Source organism: Propithecus coquereli, unplaced genomic scaffold (genome assembly GCF_000956105.1).
Source record: "Propithecus coquereli isolate 6110/MARCELLA unplaced genomic scaffold, Pcoq_1.0 Scaffold86, whole genome shotgun sequence".
NCBI lineage: Eukaryota > Metazoa > Chordata > Mammalia > Primates > Indriidae > Propithecus > Propithecus coquereli.
The window spans coordinates 4,554,270-4,573,317 of record NW_012154840.1 but is presented as its reverse complement, the minus strand read 5'-3'; the positions used below and the strand labels follow the sequence as shown (position 1 = coordinate 4,573,317).

The following is a 19,048-nucleotide window of genomic DNA, read 5'->3' as shown; positions in this document are numbered from 1 at the left end:
TTGTCTGATTAATTTCTTTCTATTTTTAGTAGAGGTGGGGTCTCGCTCTTGCTCAGGCTGGTTTCAAACTCCTGAGCTCAAACAATCCTCCCGCCTCGGCCTTCCAGAGTGCTAGGATTACAGGCGTGAGCCACCACACCTGGCCAAATTTTTCTATTTTTTGTAGAGATGGGGTCTTGCTTGTGCTCAGGCTGGTCTCAAACTCCTGACCTCAAGGGATCCTCCAGCCTCAGCCTCCCAGAGTGCTAGGATTACAGGCATGAGCCACCACACCTGGCCCAGAGCCAGGATTTGAATTCAGACACTCTAAGTCCAGAACATACACTTTTAAACACTATGGTCTACTATCTCCCAACCATTCTGCTCTGTTGCCTCTATAGTCAATGCCTCTGTTAAATGACTAATAGTAAACTAGAGCTTTAAAACAGCATAATATGGATGCCAGGTAGGTTAATGAATTATAACAATTTCTATGAAGTGAGAATTAAAAGTGGCTATATAAAGTGGTTACATAAATACTCATGACTGTTACTGATAAAATAACATAAAGCTATAGATTTGTTAAGATTCATGCTTAGCTGATACTTTTTTCAATGGAAAATGCCTCAATCTCTTTAGAAAGGTAGTATAAATTGCAGGTCAAGCCAAGGTGATGGTGAGGAGTGGAGAGGAGCACAGTAAATATACTAGAACTGTGATGGTGAAGGAGTTAGCCTTTAAAGTCCCCTGGGGGGCCCTTACTCCGTGCCTTGAAGAGGGGATGGATTGGGCAGAAAGGCAAGATATCTAGGACAACAGTGATGAACCAAGAAAGAGCCTAAGGTCACTATGGCAGACAGAGTGGTTACCTGTGTCCTTCTCTATCATAAATCTTGGCAATTTCCAATCGCTTTTATACAGCCAACTATAACAGCCTTGCTGTATTATGCACTGCTCTATTTCCGGGTAAGCTTCCTGAAAATTGTCATCCTAAACTTGCCATTTACCTAAGTGTATTCCTGGGGAAGTTGCTCAACTAGGCTTTTATGCTCAATTACTATAGGCTTTTATGTAATTTCCTTTTAGATAGAAAGAAGGATACAGTCCTGACCAATACAATTTACAACATCATCTTACCTTTTTCTGCTGGGCTCAAAACAGTCACTGTGGGGAAAGGTGGGGGAGGGAGGAGAGAGAGAGATCAAAATTAGTTATATTTAAAAATGTCTTTTCTAACTCATTTTTCCGCAGCATCATTTTTGAGCACTTTGTATGATGGTACTTTAGGAAACCACCAGCCAAAGATGTGGAAAGGCAAGGATGATTAAAGTCCATCTTTTGCTGCCTTCCTTCATCTTCAACCTTCAGTAATTAAGAATATCTACTCCTTTAACAAATACGGGGTATAACCTGATTTTTAAAAAAATCCAACAAATGGAAACACTCAAGCTATATAACATGGCAGTCAGAACTTAAAAGCTGGTAAATGAGGAGATGATTACTTCCCCAAAGTATTCACTTTAAGATGTCTTTAAACACCAAGTTTCTCTTGTACATTTAGAGGTAATACAGTGCGGATGTTGCATGCCAGTTCTGAAGTCAGACTGGGTTAGAAGACCAGTTGTGCTATTTTGTGACCCTGGGCAAGTTCCTTAACTTCCCTAACAGTATCTACCTCACAAGGTTACTTAAGAATTAAATGAGTTAATACACATGAATACCGCTTAGCATAGTATCTAGTAAAACACAAGTACTTAATGAATACTAATTATTGTTACCTTTTAACTAGGATTTCACAGAGTATCAGAAATGGAAAGAATTTTAGCAATTATCCAGTTTATCTATCTCATTTTGTGGATGGGAAAAATGGACTAGAGTAGTATCAAATGATTTGCCTAAGGTTATAGAGCAAGTCAGTGGTAGAGTTGGGACTACATTCCAGCCTCCAGGGTTTTTTCCACGTACTGTGTCTACCTCCCTCAATCATTCTTTGCTGGCTTACTGTGATATACATATAACTTTTGTTCAGAATGTCATTTGTACAAACTAAGGCCTACCTGTCTTTACCCACCTGTCTTTACTATGTGTGTGCATTTGTCCTAGGTGTTAAGGTAAATAATTTATGAGACATATCTCTCAATATTAGTAAGCTGTTTAATTAAGATGGTTTTCATACAAAACAATCAACATTTAAGAATCAGAAAAATGGGAAAAAAATACAAACAGAATGCAACTATGTTCTAGGGGCTATTTCCTTAGGCTCTTCATCAGTCATATTTTCTCTTTCTCTTCATATGCTGGTCTATTTTTGTTGAGCCTTTAAAAATTCTCCTTTTAATGATCATTTGAATGGACATTGTTAAAACTGTTACATTTTGTCTATGCTAAAAATCTGACCAGATGATGTTTTCTTCTTTTTTTCTAATAAACCTGCCTACAGACTGATACTAATTCATTTTTTTTTCCAGTTAAAGAATCCTGGTTAAGAATGCTTGAAAGAGGCACATACTCTACTTTGACAGTACAATAGAAGGGTAAACGAGAAGCCTTGATGGGTCAGCCTCGGACTTTGTGATTGTGTACATGCACGTTGTATGACTGCATTGATTTCAACAAGCCCTGAATTGGGCTAACATCTCTTCAAAATGGAGTGAGAGAGAGCAGAGTTGCTTGAAGACCAATATTAATAAAGAGTAGCTGATAAATTGCTGTTTAGTATATCTCCTTCTACCTCTGGCTGAACACTTGTTATAAACAAGAGGTGGAAGTCCTAACTCCCATTTGCTTAGTCGCCTGCTACAGCATTGTGGGTGAGGGCGGATCACCTAGTACTTGTAGATGTCAGGATGAGACAATGTGTATATGGAAGAATGAGTGGGAACCAGTGCATTCTCCAGGTGGAAGACAACTATCTTTAAGTAATAACAGGACTCTTATGTGCAAGTGTGATTGGTTTATATGATCCAAGAGCAGAGCACAGAGATAGAATTAATGGGTAAAAGCTACGGGTTAACACATTTTAGCTGAATATAAGAAAAAATGATAAAAATGGTGAAAAATGACAACAACAATGACCAGCAGCCTTGGGAAGGAGTGTTTTCCACTACAAACACTTGAAAATGTTGTAGAGAACATTCAGATGTTAGTTTGTCAGTGGACTTGACTTCTAAAGTCTTTTTCACACCTGAAATTCTGTAAGAAGTCAGTAAGTCTAAGAGAAAAATATTTTCTTGCAATTTTCTCTGTTGGAAGTTGCATACTTCTGAGGAGAAAAGGGGGCCTTTATTCTAAAAGATTGTGGCACTTATTTTGGTAGTTCTGCCTTTCTTTTATTTTTCTAACATTACCTTTTGTACTGTTAATGGAAAAGGCTAAAATACTTCAGTCACATTTAAAATGAAAATGTTACAAGAGTCACACTAAACTTTTACAAAATGAATACTTAATGCAAATCTCTTAGGTAAGTGTACATTTAGCCACTTTGTGGGTTACTTGCCATGCATGATTACAGAGTGATGTGGTGATGTATGTAATCACACCTGTTCTGTTTCTTCAAATTTTAGTTCGCTGGGGAGTTAAAAGACTGGAGTTACCACCAAATACCATTTTGCACTGTCTCTCCTTTTTTCTCTCATCTATTCACTGATTCTTTGCAGCTAGGTATAGAGAAAAGTTAGGGAAGGATGGAGTATATGAAATGGCTTTTCATCACAGACAACTTTTGTTAAAACCAAAGCATATGTCATCACTTCCTTTAAGTAGATGCCACAGAAGGGTATGGGTAGACTAAGCCTAATTTGGGGCTGTATGTGGAAGGTCAACAATCATAGAAAGGACGTGGAAGAAACTCTACAGCAGTGCTGTCCAATGGATATATAATGTGAGCCAGGTAGTTTAAATTTCCTAGTAGAAATATTTTAAAAAGTTAAAAGAAAACAAGTAAAATTAATTTTAATAATATATTTTATGTAATCCAATATATCAAAATATTTTCATTTCAACATGTTATATAAAAATTATTAATGAGATATTATATATATATTACATTATGTTTTTGAAAGCTTGTGTGTATTATATGCTCCAGCACATTTCAATTCAGATGCCACATTTCAAGTGTTTGTTTAATAGCCATATGTGGCTAGTGGCTACTGAATTAGCGTAGTTCAAAAGGACCTGTGAAAGGAGGGTGGGAAGTTTGAAAATATTAAGAGTCCAGTGAGATGAGTGCTCACTTACAGAATGAAGTTCTCTTTTATTAATAGTTAATAACATGTTTGGGGAGGGAGTTTATTGTAATGATGTACAGCATACACTTTGGTATGTATTCATATTCTGACTCTGACACCTACTTGTTCTGTGACCTTAAGCAAGTTATTTAATCATTCTGTGCCTTAGTTTCCTCATCTGTAAAATAAGAATAAAATTATTTATGTTATCAGGTTGTTATAAGTATTAAATGATAAAATATGTGTAAAGTACATAGGGGTTTTGCACATGAGTATTCAATTATTGTTGGCTATTTATATCATTTTTCTGAGAAAGGTGAATTGTTCAGCGAGGTTTTGCAATAGTTTAGCACAAAACAATTCTGATTAAAAAATGTTATGGATTCCCAAAATTACATATGATAGTTTAAAAATAATTCATTCAATGTCAAAATGAATAACTTGGATTCCCACTTTTTCCCTTAGATGTTTCTTAGATTCTAGGTTAGGAGAGGGAATAGAATTTGAAATTGGGAACTGAGATACATTTCTGAGTGTTCACTGCTGTCAAAAGCAAGCTAATCATGCCAGTCTTCATTTACTCCTCTGAAAAAGTTACTCATACTAGCCACTCGTTTACCTTTCAGGCAGTCATTCTCAAACCTAGATTATCTTTTTTTTTTTTTTTTTTTTTTTTGAGACAGAGTCTCACTGTGTTGCCCAGGCTAGAGTGCTGTGGCGTCAGCCTAGCTCACAGCAACCTCAAACTCCTGGGCTCAAGCAATCCTTCTGCCTCAGCCTCCCGAGTAGCTGGGACTACAGGCATGCGCCACCATGCCCTGCCAATTTTTTCTATATATTTTTAGTTGTCTAGCTAATTTCTTTCTATTTTTAGTAGAGACGGGGTCTCGCTCTTGCTCAGGCTGGTTTCGAACTCCTGAGCTCAAACAATCTGCCCGCCTCCGCCTCCCAGAGAGCTAGGATTACAGGCGTGAGCCACCGCGCCCGGCCTAGATTATCTTAATAATTATTTAGGGAGCATGAGAAAAATATAGATTCCAAGGCTCCCTTCACTTAAGAAGTCTCTGAGTGGAAGTACAGGAATTTGTATTTTAAAAAAACTCAGCAGGTGATTCTGATTATCAGACAGGTTTAAGAACCACTGGAATTATTTTAGAAGCTTGGTATGATACCTTATTAGTTAGGTGTGATACATTTAACTGTTTGACATATGAATGACATAAAAATATTTTAGATGTGGTAATACTATGATTCATATAGGGTTGAATGGACAGCTTTTACTTCTGTAGAAACCTGGTTTCTAGAAAATGTTCCTTTTGGTTTTCTGCCTTATCAGTTTTCATTTCTTCTGATTCACTTTGATGAATTTCTTCCTTTTGAGTAGAATTATTTCCTAGACCTTTTTATTTTTTAATCTCAAACTGGATACTGTTGGTCATCTGAAATGACAGAGTAGGGAATTCTAGACTGCCATCCCTCCCCAAAAGCAATTAATAAGCCGGCAAAAACTGTCAGACTCAACTTTTGCAGAACTCTGAAATCTAGTAAAAATCTTACAACAAACAAGGGGAAAGACTTGGTCAAGAAAAGAGCTGTTGCTTTGTAGTAAGAGAATGCTGTGACATTTAAAATAGGCTGCCTACCATCCTCTACATCCTAGCTCAGCAGAGGCTGTGAGGACGGTAGCTCACATTCGTGGTGCAGGTTTCCAATACCAGAGGGTGCAATAAGGACCATACTCTCAAAGAGCAGTGGTTGTGAGCCTCGCCCATCTGGTAGCTCATTCAAAGACCAATGCAAAGGCTTCCCTGTGTTTTGTCTAACTCAGAGTATTTCCAGGGATGGGGCAGCTTCCTGGGTGGTTTTTGTCAGAAGCACTTAAGGGACAGGTATTGACTACAGCAGTTTGGGGAAAGGGACAACAGTTGGCAATAGACAGACCAAAAAGCCTGGGAAGAAAAAGGTTAACAAAGGTAGGGGAATGAAGGCATTTAAATGCTACCATGTGTACTATAGAACTGAGAAGGGCATGCACACACCCAAGACGGGATATATACTCAGAAAAGGCCCGAGAAAACCTTTAGCTTTCACTTCTAGCTGGCCTTCAGGCACTGCACAAGGAGTGAAGGTTAAGGCACAATTACAAATAGCCTGGCTGAGGGGTTGAAGAAGTACTCCAATACAGAGCCAATCTGCAAAGCCTGGAAAGTACATTTTTTCCTCTTTTCTATTTTTTTTTTTTTTTACTTCGGGTATTCCTAAAATCTCTGCCAAACTAACTGACTATAGGTTTAAGGAACAGAGACTTCAGAGACCATACACAACAAAGAATACAGTTCTTAGAATACAGGCTAGTAAAGTCACAGAACAAGCAAACAACTTATGACAAGCAGTAACAACAAACCCCCGGGAAGGAGGTGAGACTGATTTCCAGAGTTGCCATGTTATAATACTCAAAATGCCCAGTTTTTAAGCAAAAAAATTATAAGGCACGCAAAGAAACAAAACAGTATGGCCTATTAACAGGAAAAAAGAAATTAATAGAAACTGTCCATGAGGAAGCCCAGGCATTGGACTACTAGAAAAAAGATTTTAAATCAACTGTCTTAAATATGCTCAAAGAGCTAAAGGAAGCCATGGAAAAGGAACTAAAGGAAACCAGGAGAATAATTTCCCACTAAATAGAGAATATAAACAAAGAGATAGAAATTTTAGAAAGGAACCAAATAGAAATTTTGGAACTGAAAAGGATAACATTGAAATAAAAAATTCACTAGAGAGGTTTAACAACAGATTTGAGCAGGCAGAAGAAAGAGTCAGTGAACACAAAGACAGGCCAACTGAAATTATTCAGTCTCAGGAGCAGAATGAGAAAAAAAATTTAAAAAATGAACAGAATATAAGAGACCTATAGGATACCATCAAGTGTAATAACGGAATTTCTAGAGGGATAGAAAAGAGAAAATAGAAAGAGTATTTGAGAAAACAACAGCTAAAAACTTCCCAAATTTGATAAAAGATACAAATCTAAACAGCTAAGAAGTACAATAAACTCCACATAGAATAAATTAAAGGATATCCACACTCAGACACATTATGGTCAAACTAGGAAAAGACAAAGACAAAAAGGAAATCTTTAAATCAGGAAAAGTGACTCTTTACATAGAAGAAAAACTCAATAAGACTAATAGCTGATTTCCCTCAGAATCTGTACAGGCCAGAAGGCAGTCATATTTAAAATTCTGAAAGAAAAAAAAAAACATCTGTCAACCAAGAATTCTATGTCCAGCAACACTATACTTCAAAAAATGAAAGAGGAAATAAGATATTCCCAGATAAACAAAAGCTGAAGGAGTTGATTACCAGTAGAACTGCTCTACAAGAAACGCCAAAGGAAATTAATTCTCCAGGAAAAATGAAAGGGCACTAATTGTAACTCAAGCCATACGAGGAAACAACACTGGTAAAATTAACTACATAGGTAAATATAAAAGTTGGTAGTATGACATTTTTGGTTTTTATTTCATTTTATTTTTTTGGTTTTGAACTCTTATTTACTATACAATTTAAAATATAGATGCATAAAACAATAATACTAAAACTATCTTAAGGGCCACATGGTGTATAAATATGTAATTTGTGACAATAGAGGATTAAACAGCATGATTAAGTGGAATTTATCCAAGAAATGTAAAGGCAATTGAACATACAAAAATTAATCATGTAATATACCATATTAATAGAATGAAGGAAAAAACCCACATGATTATCTCAAATAATGCTGGAAAAGCATTAGACAGTATTCTGCACACCTTAATGAAAAAAATGTTCATGCTCAAGAAATTGTTAATAGAAGGGAATTTATTCAACTTGATAAAAAGCATTTATGGAAAACCCACAGCTAACAGTATACTCAATGGTGAAAGACAAAAAGCTTTCCACCTAAGATCAGGAACAAGACCAGGATCCCTGTTTTCACCACTTCTATTCAACATTGTACTGGAAGTTCAAGCCAGTGAAATTAGGCAGGAAAAAGAAATAAAAGGCATCCACAATGGAAAGAAGCAAAATTATCTTTACTGGCAGATAACATGTTCCTACTTATAGATAATTGTAAAGAATCCAAAGAACAATCTTAGTGCTAATGAACGAATTCAGCAAAGTTGTAGAATACAAGAGCAACACCCCAAATCAGTTCTATTTCTATGTACTAGCAATGAACAATCAGCAGAGGAAATTAATAAAATGATTCCCTTTATAATAACATCAAAGGGAATAAAACATTTAGGGATAAATTTAACAAAGGAGGCTCAAGAGTATACATTTAAAATTACAAAACACTGTTGAAAGCAATTAAAGACCTAAATACATGGAAAGGCATCCTGTGTTCATGGATTGGAAGACTTGGTATTGTTAAGATGGCAATTCTCTCCAAAGCAATCTACAGATTAAGTGCAATTCTCATCAAAATCCCAACTTCTATTTTTGAAGAAGTGGAAAAGGTGAATCTAAAATTCATATGGAATTGCAAAGGAATCTGAATAGACAAAACAATTTTAAAAAAAGAAAAATAAAGTTGGAGGAATCACACTTCTTGATTTCAAAATTTATTACAAAGGTACAGTAATCAACACAGTGTGGTACTTGGCAGGATAGACAAATAAATCAATAGAACATAATTGAGAGTCCATAAATAAATGCATACATTTATGATCAATTGACAATCATGTCAAGACCATTCCATGGAGAAAGAATAGTCTCTTCTACAAACAAATGGTGCTGGAACAAATAGGTAGCCACGTGCAAAAAAACAAAACAAAAAAAAACCTGCCTGGACTCCTACCTTACACCATATACAAAAATTAACTCAGAAAGGATCAAAGACCTAAATGTAAGAGCTAAACTATAAAACTCTTATAAGAAAACACACGGGTAAATATTTATGGCCTTGCATTTGGCAATGGATTCTTAGTTATGACAACAAAAGCACAGGTGACAAAAGAAAAACTAGATAAATTGAATTTTATCAAAATTAAAAAACTTTGTGTATCAAATGATACTATCAAGAAAATAAAAAGACAACCCATGGATTAGCAAAAAATTTGCAAGTAATTTATTTGATAAGGGTCAAATATTCAGAATATATAAAGAGATACTACAATTCAACAACAAAAAGACAAAGAACCCAATTTAAAAATGGGCAATGGCTTGAATCGACATTTTCCCAAAGAAACAATTGGCCAACAATTACATGGAAAGATGCTCAACATCTTTAGTGATTAGGGAAATAAAAATCAAACACAATGAGATACCACTTCATACCCAGTAAGATAGTTATAATGAAAAAATGGAAAATAACAAGCCCTGGTGAGGATATGGAAAAATTGGAACCTCTTATACTGCTGGTGTAAATGTAAAATGTGTAGCCACTGCAGAAAACAGTTTGGAGGTTCCTCAAAAAGTTAAACATAGAATTACCACACAGTCCAATAATTCCAACCCTTCTCCTTGGTACATACTCAAAAGAATTTAAGACAGATACTCAAACAAATACTTGTACACAAATGTTCATAACAGCATTATTCAGAATAGATGAAAGGTGGAAACAGCCCAAATGTCCATCTACAGATAAATGGATAAACAAACCGTGGTATACATACACAATAGAATATTACTCAACCCAAAAAAGGAATAAATTACTGCTACATGCTACAATGTGGGTGGATCTTGAAAATATTATGGTAATTAAAAGAAGCCAGACAGAAAAGGACACATATTGTATGATTCTATTTATAAAAAACATCCAGAATAGGTAAATCCATACAGACAAATGCAGATTAATGGTTTGGTTGGCAGGGGCTGGGTGGTGGTGGTGGGGAACAGGTTTCCTTTTGGGGTGACGAAAATGTTTTGGAATTACATAGAGGAGATGGTTGTACAACACTGTGAATGTACTAAATAGCACTGAAGTAAACACTTTAAAATGGTTAATTTTATGTTACGTAAATTTTACTTCAATAAAATGGATACTGTTACTTTCTTCCTTCTCTAAAAGTCCAAGCTTTTTATTTTCCTGAGTCAAGAAGAATCCTTTATACTCTTATTAATAAGAGTAATAGCAAGTTACTATCTAATGAGCTCTTAAAATGTGCTGTGAACTGTGATTCATGCTTTTTAGGGACCATGCTATTTAAACCTCACAACAGTAATGCTTGGCATATAGTAAGTGCTAAGCAAGTATTTGTGGTATGAATGAACAACTGTATAAGCAAGGTACACGTGAGGCAACCGAGGTTGAAAGAGATTGGGTAACTTGCCTCCTGGCTATCAATTGGCAGAATTCAAACTCTAAGAATTATAAGACAAAAATATCACTTTTGGTTTCAGCTGTAATTCGACATTAGGGAAAATGACATCAGGTTCTATCCCTAGAAAGAAGTTAGGTCCTTAATATTACTTTTTCAGTCACACTGAAACTCCATTCTTTTAATTTGGTTGTGCTGGAAAAGGCATGGCCTTGGTATCAGGCAGCCTTGACACCCAACTCTCCACTATTTACTAAATGTGTGACTTTAGGAAAATTTGATTTAATCTTTCTGAAACCCAGGTTGCTCATTAACTTAAAAGATTGTAGAATGATAATGACAGGATAGACTGGTGAAGCCAGAATTGGAAGTCAAGGCTTCCTTATTCTCCTGACTTTTAAATAATAGTAACTAATACAAAATGTTAAGAAAACACGGTGCAGGCCAAACAAAATACATCTGCAGGCTACATCTGGCCTGCGAGTCACAAAGTTTTACCTTTGTGTTAGTTGAAAGGAGACAGGGTGTTAAAATAGTGGGGTGGTTAAGAGCAGGGACTGTGGAGCCATACTACTAGGGTTGCCATCCAAGCTTGGCCATTTTCTAACTCTGTGACCTTAAGTAAGCTACTTAATCTGTCTGTTCCTCAGTTTACTTGTTTGTAAACTGGGCATAATGACATTACGTATCTTGTAAGATTGTTACAGGGATTAAGTGTGTGAATGTATGTGAGTGTGTGTGTCTGTGTGTGTGTGTGTGTATAGTCCCTTAGAAATAGTGCCTGGCGTGTAGTAAATACTATGCAAGTATGTTAAATAAAAAAGTGAGTAGGTCCTAAGCTTCTTTTCAGCTTTTAATATTATATGACTAAATAAGAACTTATAGAAACCTGATTATTTACACTGATTCTAACTTGGTCTTTTTTTTTTCATTTCAGCATATTATGGGTATACGAATGTTTAGGTTACATATATTGCCCTTGCCCTACCTGAGTCAGAGCTTCAAGTGTGTCCATCCCCCAGACGGTGCGCATCACACTCATTATATATGTATATACCCATCCCCTCCTGCCCCCTCCCATCTGCCCAATGCCCAATGAATGTTATTCCTATATGTGCACTTAGGTGTTGATCAGTTAAAACTAATTTGATGCTGAGTACCTGTGGTGCTTGTCTTTCCATTCTTGGGATACTTCACTTAGTAGAATGGGCTCCAGCTCTATCCAGGATAATACAAGAGGTGCTAGATCACCATTTTTTTTTTGTGGCTCAGTAGAACTCCATGGTATACATATACCACATTTTATTAATCCACTCATGTATTGATGGACACTTGGGTTGTTTCCACATCTTTGCAATTGTGAATTGTGCTGCTATAAACATTCCAGTGCAGGTGTCTTTTTTATAGAATGTCTTTTGTTCTTTTGGGTAGATGCCCAGTGGTGGGATGTCTGTATCAAATGGTAGTTCTACTTGTAGCTCTTTGAGGTATCTCCAAATTACTTTCCACAGAGGTTGTACTAGTTTGCAATCCCACCAACAGTGCATGAGTGTTCCTGTCTCTCTGCATCCACGCCAACATTTATCATTTGGGGACTTTTTGATAAAGGCCATTCTCACTGGGGATAAGTGCTATCTCATTGTGGTTTTGATTTGCATTTCCCTGATGATTAGAGATGTGATTCTAACTTAGTCTTTACCTCGGTTTGCTCATCTGTGCCTCAGTTTACACATCTGCACAATGGGGATAGTAATGGTGCCTGCTTCATATAGTTATTGTGAGGATTAAATCAATTATTATATAGAGAGTTAATGTATCTAAAGTACTTAGAATATTTTTTTGCACAGAGTAAACACTATAAGTGTTAGGTATTATCATTATTAATGTTTAAAAGGTTTCTTGGCAAAACTTATGTGAGTCAATACTGAAAAACTCCAAAATATGTTTAATAATGCTTACAATATGGCTTTGATCTTAGGAGTAATGTCCATACCATAATGATGGAGTTCAACTTTTGATCCTTCAATTAATCATCCAAAAAAGCCAAAATGGTGAGGTTTGAGAATAGAAAATGTCCCAGTCATTGCACAGTCTGTTTAATGCATCTCAATAACAGATAGTGATGAAAAAGAAAAATAGTCTAAACTTGTATCTATGAAGGCAACTAATGAAATTTGTTTTAAGAGCTCTTTCTGCATTTTCTATAATATTTCTAAGAAAGAAGTGAAAGAAGTTCAAACTCTGATGCTGAATTTATTAAAAGAGAATTCTATATTGGAAAAGAGGGTCATCTCCTGCCTCTAGTTCATCCCAGTCTAGCTAGGGCAGACTGTTGCTTTGTAAGTATGTAAGAGAAGGAAGTTATAATTGGAGTCAAGTCCTGGGGTTGAGAAAAGCAGCACCCCCACCATAATTTGTCAGGTGAGAAGAGTCTGGTATGAAAAAATAAAAGGGTCTTGATTTATGAAGAAACCCCAATGGCAATCACAGCAACAATACAAATAAATAAATGGGACTTGATTAAATAAAAAAGCTTCTGCTCAGCCAAGGAAATAATGAACAGAGAAAATAGACAACCTACAGAATGGGAGAAAATATTCGCAACTATACATCCGATAAAGGACTAATAACCAGAATCTACAAAGATCTCAAGCAAGTCAGCAAGAAAAAAATCAAACAACTCCATTAAAAAGTGGGCAAAAGACATGAACAGAGCTTCTCAAAAGAAGACAAACGGCCAATAAACATATGAAAAAAATGCTCAATGACACTAATCATCAGGGAAATGCAAATTAAAACCATAGTGAGATATCACCTTACCCCAGTCAGAATGGCTTGTATGAAAAAGTCCAAAAACAATAGATGCTGGGGTAGATGCAGGGAGAAAGGAATGCTTATACACTGTTGGTGGGACTGCAAATTAGTACAACCTCTATGGAAAGTAGTATGCAGATTCCTCAAAGAACTAAAAGTCAACCTGCCATGTGATCCAGCAATCCCACTACTGGGTATTTACCCAAAGGAAAAGAAGTCATTTTATCAAAAAGACACCTGCACTTGAGTGTTTACTGCAGCACAATTCTCAATTGCAAAGATGTGGAATCAACTCAAATGCCCATCAATTCATTAGTGGATTAATAAAATGTGGTATATGTATACCATGGAATACTACTTAGCCATGAAGAAGGATGACTTAATGCCTTTTGAAACAATTTGGATGGAACTGAAGAACATTATCCTAAGTCAAGTATCTAAAGAATGGAAAAACAAACACCCCATGTACTCACTATTAAATTGGAACTAACTGATGAGCACACATGTGCATAGAGGGAAGTAAAACTCAGTGGAAATCAAGTAGGTGGGAGAGAGGAGGAGAGGTTGGGTGGGAACCTACCTAATGGGTACAATGAACACTATCTGGGTGACGGGCACATTTTTAATCCTGACCCAAGCATTACAAAAGTGATCCCTGTAACCAAAAACATTTGTACCCCACAATACTTTGAAATAATAAATAAATAAATAGTCTTGGAAGAACATGGGAGTGAGGGGAGGAGATGTCCAATAGGACAGGAGTCCTAATGTGAGGGGAGTGGAAATATTCTGGAGTCTCACATTGAATGAATAGGGAACATAGTAGATCACGTGTTTAAAGATGCTGGCAGTGGGATTCTAGTGTTGAAGTGACAATGAATATTAGTGCAATCTGTTTTGAGAAGAGACAAGGATTCTTCAGTGGGAGAAGATGAGCGTAAGGGGAGATTTTACTGTGAGAAAAGCAGGGATCCTACTGTAACAAGACAGGATATAATATAAACACTTCATTGTGAGTTGAAATGAGAACATTGCAAGGCCTTTAGTGATAAGTATAGGTGACTAGGAGGAATCCAAGCGGGAAATATATAGGGGAGGAAATTGAGATTTGTGTTGGAAAATTTTGTGGAATTCTGAGTTTGAATGCACAAGCTATACTGTGGGAACTATTTTATAAACAAGGGAGGGATGGGGCGCTCCCTAGTGTGACAGGACAGGGTACAAGGGAAGACCTCAGAATTATAAAAGGGGTGTTCTAATGTGAGGGAGCAAGAAATGGTATTTCCATTGGGAGGGATAGAAAATATTAGAAACCCCAGTGGGAAAGAATGGGATTTCCTCAGTTTGAGAAGACAGGGAACAAATGCAATTCTAGGGAGGAGTAAGAAGAAATAATAAGAAACCCCAAATGAAGAGGAGGGCAGAATGCGGGGCTAACAGTGGAAGAGCACTGCAGGAGGTGGGGAGTCGGTTTCCCAGAAAAGATAACAAGGAAGAATCATGATTGGAAAAGTAGTGGCCCTTTGATGAGGTATGAGAGAGATTGTGGGAACCCTTGCGGGAGGGTAGAGATCACTGTAGTGGGAGAAGACAGGGGAAAAGGCAGGATCATCACATGACAAAAGCAGGGTCACGGGTATGAGGTGTCAGAAAATAATGTGGGGCCCCTAATGGGAAGGAGCTAAATGCTCCCCCAAGCAGGAAGGCAGGAGACTGAAGGGAACCTCAATGTGATAAAAATCGGGGGCTCTAGGGTGAAGGGAAAGGATGTATTGCAGAACCCCCATGGCATTAAAGAAGATGAGAAAATGAGGAGAGCCCACACAGAAAGAGAATGGGGGGCTGCTTAGCACTATGTGAAATGGGGAGACAACAGTGAGACAGAACAGGGTATACTGTGGGGTCACAAGTGGGTGAAGATATGAAGCACTTTAGCCAGTGTGAGAGGACTGCGGGAAAAGGATGCAACCCAGTGTGGGTAAAAGGAGAGCTTTTAAGAGAGTGCAGGAAATATTTTGGGATTCTTAGTAGGGAGTCCCTACTTCGGAATCCTAGTAAGATTCTAGTGGGAGGGAAAATGGTGGGCCTCCTACTTCGATGTATTGGTGGGATTTGTAGCGTGAGCGGGCAGTTTAAGGACACGGGGTATGTTGTTTCCTCAGTTAGGTAGGGTGGGGACTCCCAGAACGAGAGCACAAGGCGCAAGTGGTTGCCCTGCATGAGAAAAGGGGGCCCTAGTGGGAAGCGCCAGGAAATTATTGTGGGTAGGGCAAGGAAATAAGAAACCCTAAGTGGGAGGCGATGGCGACGTGGTGGGACCCTCGTGGGAGGGCCCAGGAAATACTGTGGGAAGCCAGAGGCTGGAGACAGGGAGCTCTCCAAGGAACGAAAGGAAAACCGCAGAGTGAGGGCTGAGAACACAGGGGACACCAGTGTGAAGGGTAGGGTGGACGATTATGCTGGAGCATAATTTCCCCACCTTAGGTGCCCAGCCCCACTTACCCAGGCAGAGTTCAAAGACGTAGGCATAGTAGGACCAGAGCACGACGAGGACAATAACAAGCACTGGTACCCAGGAAAGTACCCGGCGACAGCACCGTAGCCCCCCAGACAGAGCCATCTTCCAACCCCGCCGCATCTTCGGCTCGAAGATCGACCGACCAGGCCTGCTGGCGCTGGGTCGGAACTGCTTGGGCGGCGGCTGGGAGGCGGGAAGGCGCGCTGTGCGGCGCTCCACTGCCTAGCCTGGCGGGAACCGTCTCCCCAAGCTGATGCCACCTGTGGGGCTGCACGGCTGAGTGCGTCCAGCCTGGCACAATAGGCGTGAGTCATGGCGTGGAGGAACTGGCCATGTTGGAGCGGAAGGTGGTCCGTCAGGCAGTGGAGGCTGGCACGCACCGAAGGAGTGCAGTCCCTCCCCTTTCCGCTTCTCCCCTTCATCCCCCACCCCTTGCTTCAGCTCTAGATGCAGACTGGACCTCTGCAAAACTGTAAAGCGGAAGAAATTTGGGTCCGCCCATCTGCTCCTACTGCACTGCGTCCACCCTGTTCTCTTTGATCTCTGTCTCTCTCTGTCTCAGTCTCTTTGTCTCTCCCTCCCCCCCTTCTCCCTCTTACTGCTCCCCCCACACTCTTACACACACACAAACACACACGAGTACACATGCACGCAGTGTGGAAGATGGGAACCACAGCGTCTTTTGACTTAGAGGTCATCCAGCTCCATCCTCCCACTGCTGCTTGAACTCTATGCTTAACACGTAGTGCCCTAATGCCGCAGTCGCTGCTTGGGTAAGTCCATTGACATGGCTCTCCCTCCTTCCCTCTCTCCTTCCCTCCCCGCAGAATTAACTTAGTATATTTTCAGAACAAACACGTTGGTACAGAAAAACAAATGAAGGGGACAGTGATTCTGGGAGTGGGCAGGGAAAGCTACAAGGTAGTGATATATAAGCTGAGCTTTATTAATAAATTAGGGTTTTCCAGGCAGGTGAGATGGGAAGGAACTTTCAGACAGAGGAAGCAGCATTTGCAAAGGCATGAAGTAATGGAAGTCCAAAAGTGTTCTGGGAACAGCTAAAGCAGCTTGAGGAAAGTGTGTGTGAAGAGGAGAGGCTGAGAATGAGACTGGGAGTATAAACTGAGGTCATGGTGTGAAGACTTACATGCCTTGCCAGGGTGTGAAGACATAGTCCTGTAAAGCAGATTGTGAACAGCCATCAAAGGTTTTGGAGTTAATGGAGTGACATCAGAGATGTGTTTTTGGCAGAACTGGCAGGATTTTGGAGATGAAGATGGCCTGGAAGCCAATTGCCAAATGTTTTTGAAGTAGTTGCTTTCCGTTAGGTCAACTTTGGTATTAATATAAAAAGAATGACAAAACAGGGGACCTGTCCCCAAGAAGCTCATGTTCTCATTGGCAATAGGTGTTCATTGACACAAGTATAATAACAGAAGTAGGTAGGCTCGTGGTATTTATGGATTTGACACTGTTTCAATGATTTCCGAAGGTCTGATACACGAAAAAATTGGTTATTTTGCCGAAACCCATGTTCGATTTGCATTCTATGTGACTACTGTATGGGAGGAAGGATTTCTACAAGGTTGCTCTCCCTTCTTTATTTATGGCTATATTTGCAATAAACTTCTTGAAGTGATAAGAGCTTTATTGTTTCTTTTCAGATTAAGTTAACTTTATGGTTGATGTTGCTAAAGTCATGATGTAGTGAAATGCAAGAGTTCATTTTAGTTGCAATATTTAAAAGCCTGATTAATTATTTGAGCCCTAAGATTCTGATGTGGGTACTTTAATGTTTCATTATTGATGAATTTGGGGATCTTGGAACATATATCTTGGAATTATCAAGGGTATACTATTTAAACCAAGTAGCCTTGAGGAGGAGGCAATGATTAAATGTGAAAGGGAAATTTTGAGTTGGGATTTAAGAAGCAGAGGTTTCTGGGCAAAAGGAAATATGTAGTGGCAAAGAGGTAAAGTATCACAGCATATTTGGAGTACTGCAAATAATCTGGTCTTGCAGGAAGATATTACAGTAGTCTAATCAAGAGGTGATAAGAGCCTGGGTCTAAGACAGGGGATAAGGGGATGAAGTGGAGGGGGCAGATGTAATAGTGTTTTGGGGAGAGAATCAACAGAATTTGTCAACCAATTGGCAGGTGAGGAGTGAGACAAATCAAAGCTAGCAACCAGATTTCTGTCTTCGATGCCTGGATGAACAATGTTGCCAATTGCCATAATAGGGGCTATTGTGAGAAGAGCCGGTTTGGTGGCAGAACGTGATAACTTTCATTTTTGGACATGATGAGTTTTGCCTAAATCCTCCTCTTCTAAGGTATCCTCAACACCAATCAAATCGTCTGGGGCAGGGTGCCATGATAGGGATAGTTCATACCCAGAGCAACATGGAGGGCCAAGAACCAGAGAGACAAACCAAGTTCAAGTGTATATAGAGCAGGGGTTGGAAAACTATGCTCATGAACCAAACATGGCCCAAAGATTGTTTTTTATGAATAAATTTTATTGTAACACATTCATGTCCATTTGTTTATCTATATAGTCTATGGCTGTTTTGCACAATGGCAGAGTTTAGTACTCATGGTATAGATCATTTGGCACACAAAGCCTACATTTTTTAAAAGTATTTTTTAAAGACTTTACTTTTTGAGAGCAGTTCTAGATTAACAGCAAAATTGAAAGGAAGATTCAGAGATTTCCTATAAATCCCCTGACCCCACATGCATAGCCTCCCCTATTATCAATGTCCTCCACCAAAATGGTACATTTGTTATAATCTATGAATCTACATTGACACGTCATTATCTTCCAAATTCCATAGTTATATTAGCATTAACTCTGGTGTTGTACAGTCTATGGGTTTGGACAAATGTATAGTGACATGTATCTACCATTATGGTATCATATGGAGCATTTCCACTGCCCTGAAAATCTTCTATGTTCTGCCTATTCATCTCTTCCTCCCCATAACCCCTGGTAACCACTAATCTTTTTACTATTAGTATTGCTTTTTCCAGAATGTTATATAGCTAGAATCATGCAGTATGTAACCTTTTCAGATTGATTTCTTTCACTTAGTTATATACATTTAAGATTCCTCCATGTCTTTTCATGGCTTGATAGCTCATTTCTTTTTAGTGCTGAAAAATATTCCGTTGTCTGGATGTACCACAGTTTATCCATTACCT

The 19,048-nt window shown here is 38.5% G+C and overlaps 1 protein-coding gene across 1 annotated transcript in view; it reads right to left on the bottom strand.

Moving 5' to 3' along the window:
* The window catches only part of ZDHHC15 (zinc finger, DHHC-type containing 15), a 104,309-nt gene extending 88,337 nt beyond the window's left edge, over positions 1-15,972 (bottom strand). Inside the window, exons 1-2 of the mRNA XM_012664092.1 lie at positions 15,827-15,972; positions 1,117-1,143 (exon numbers count right to left, since the gene is read on the bottom strand). Coding sequence (XP_012519546.1) covers positions 1,117-1,143; positions 15,827-15,962 — 163 coding nt within the window. The 5' untranslated portion in view covers positions 15,963-15,972. The remainder of the gene's footprint in view (positions 1-1,116; positions 1,144-15,826) is intronic.
* Positions 15,973-19,048: the final 3,076 nt, after the last annotated feature.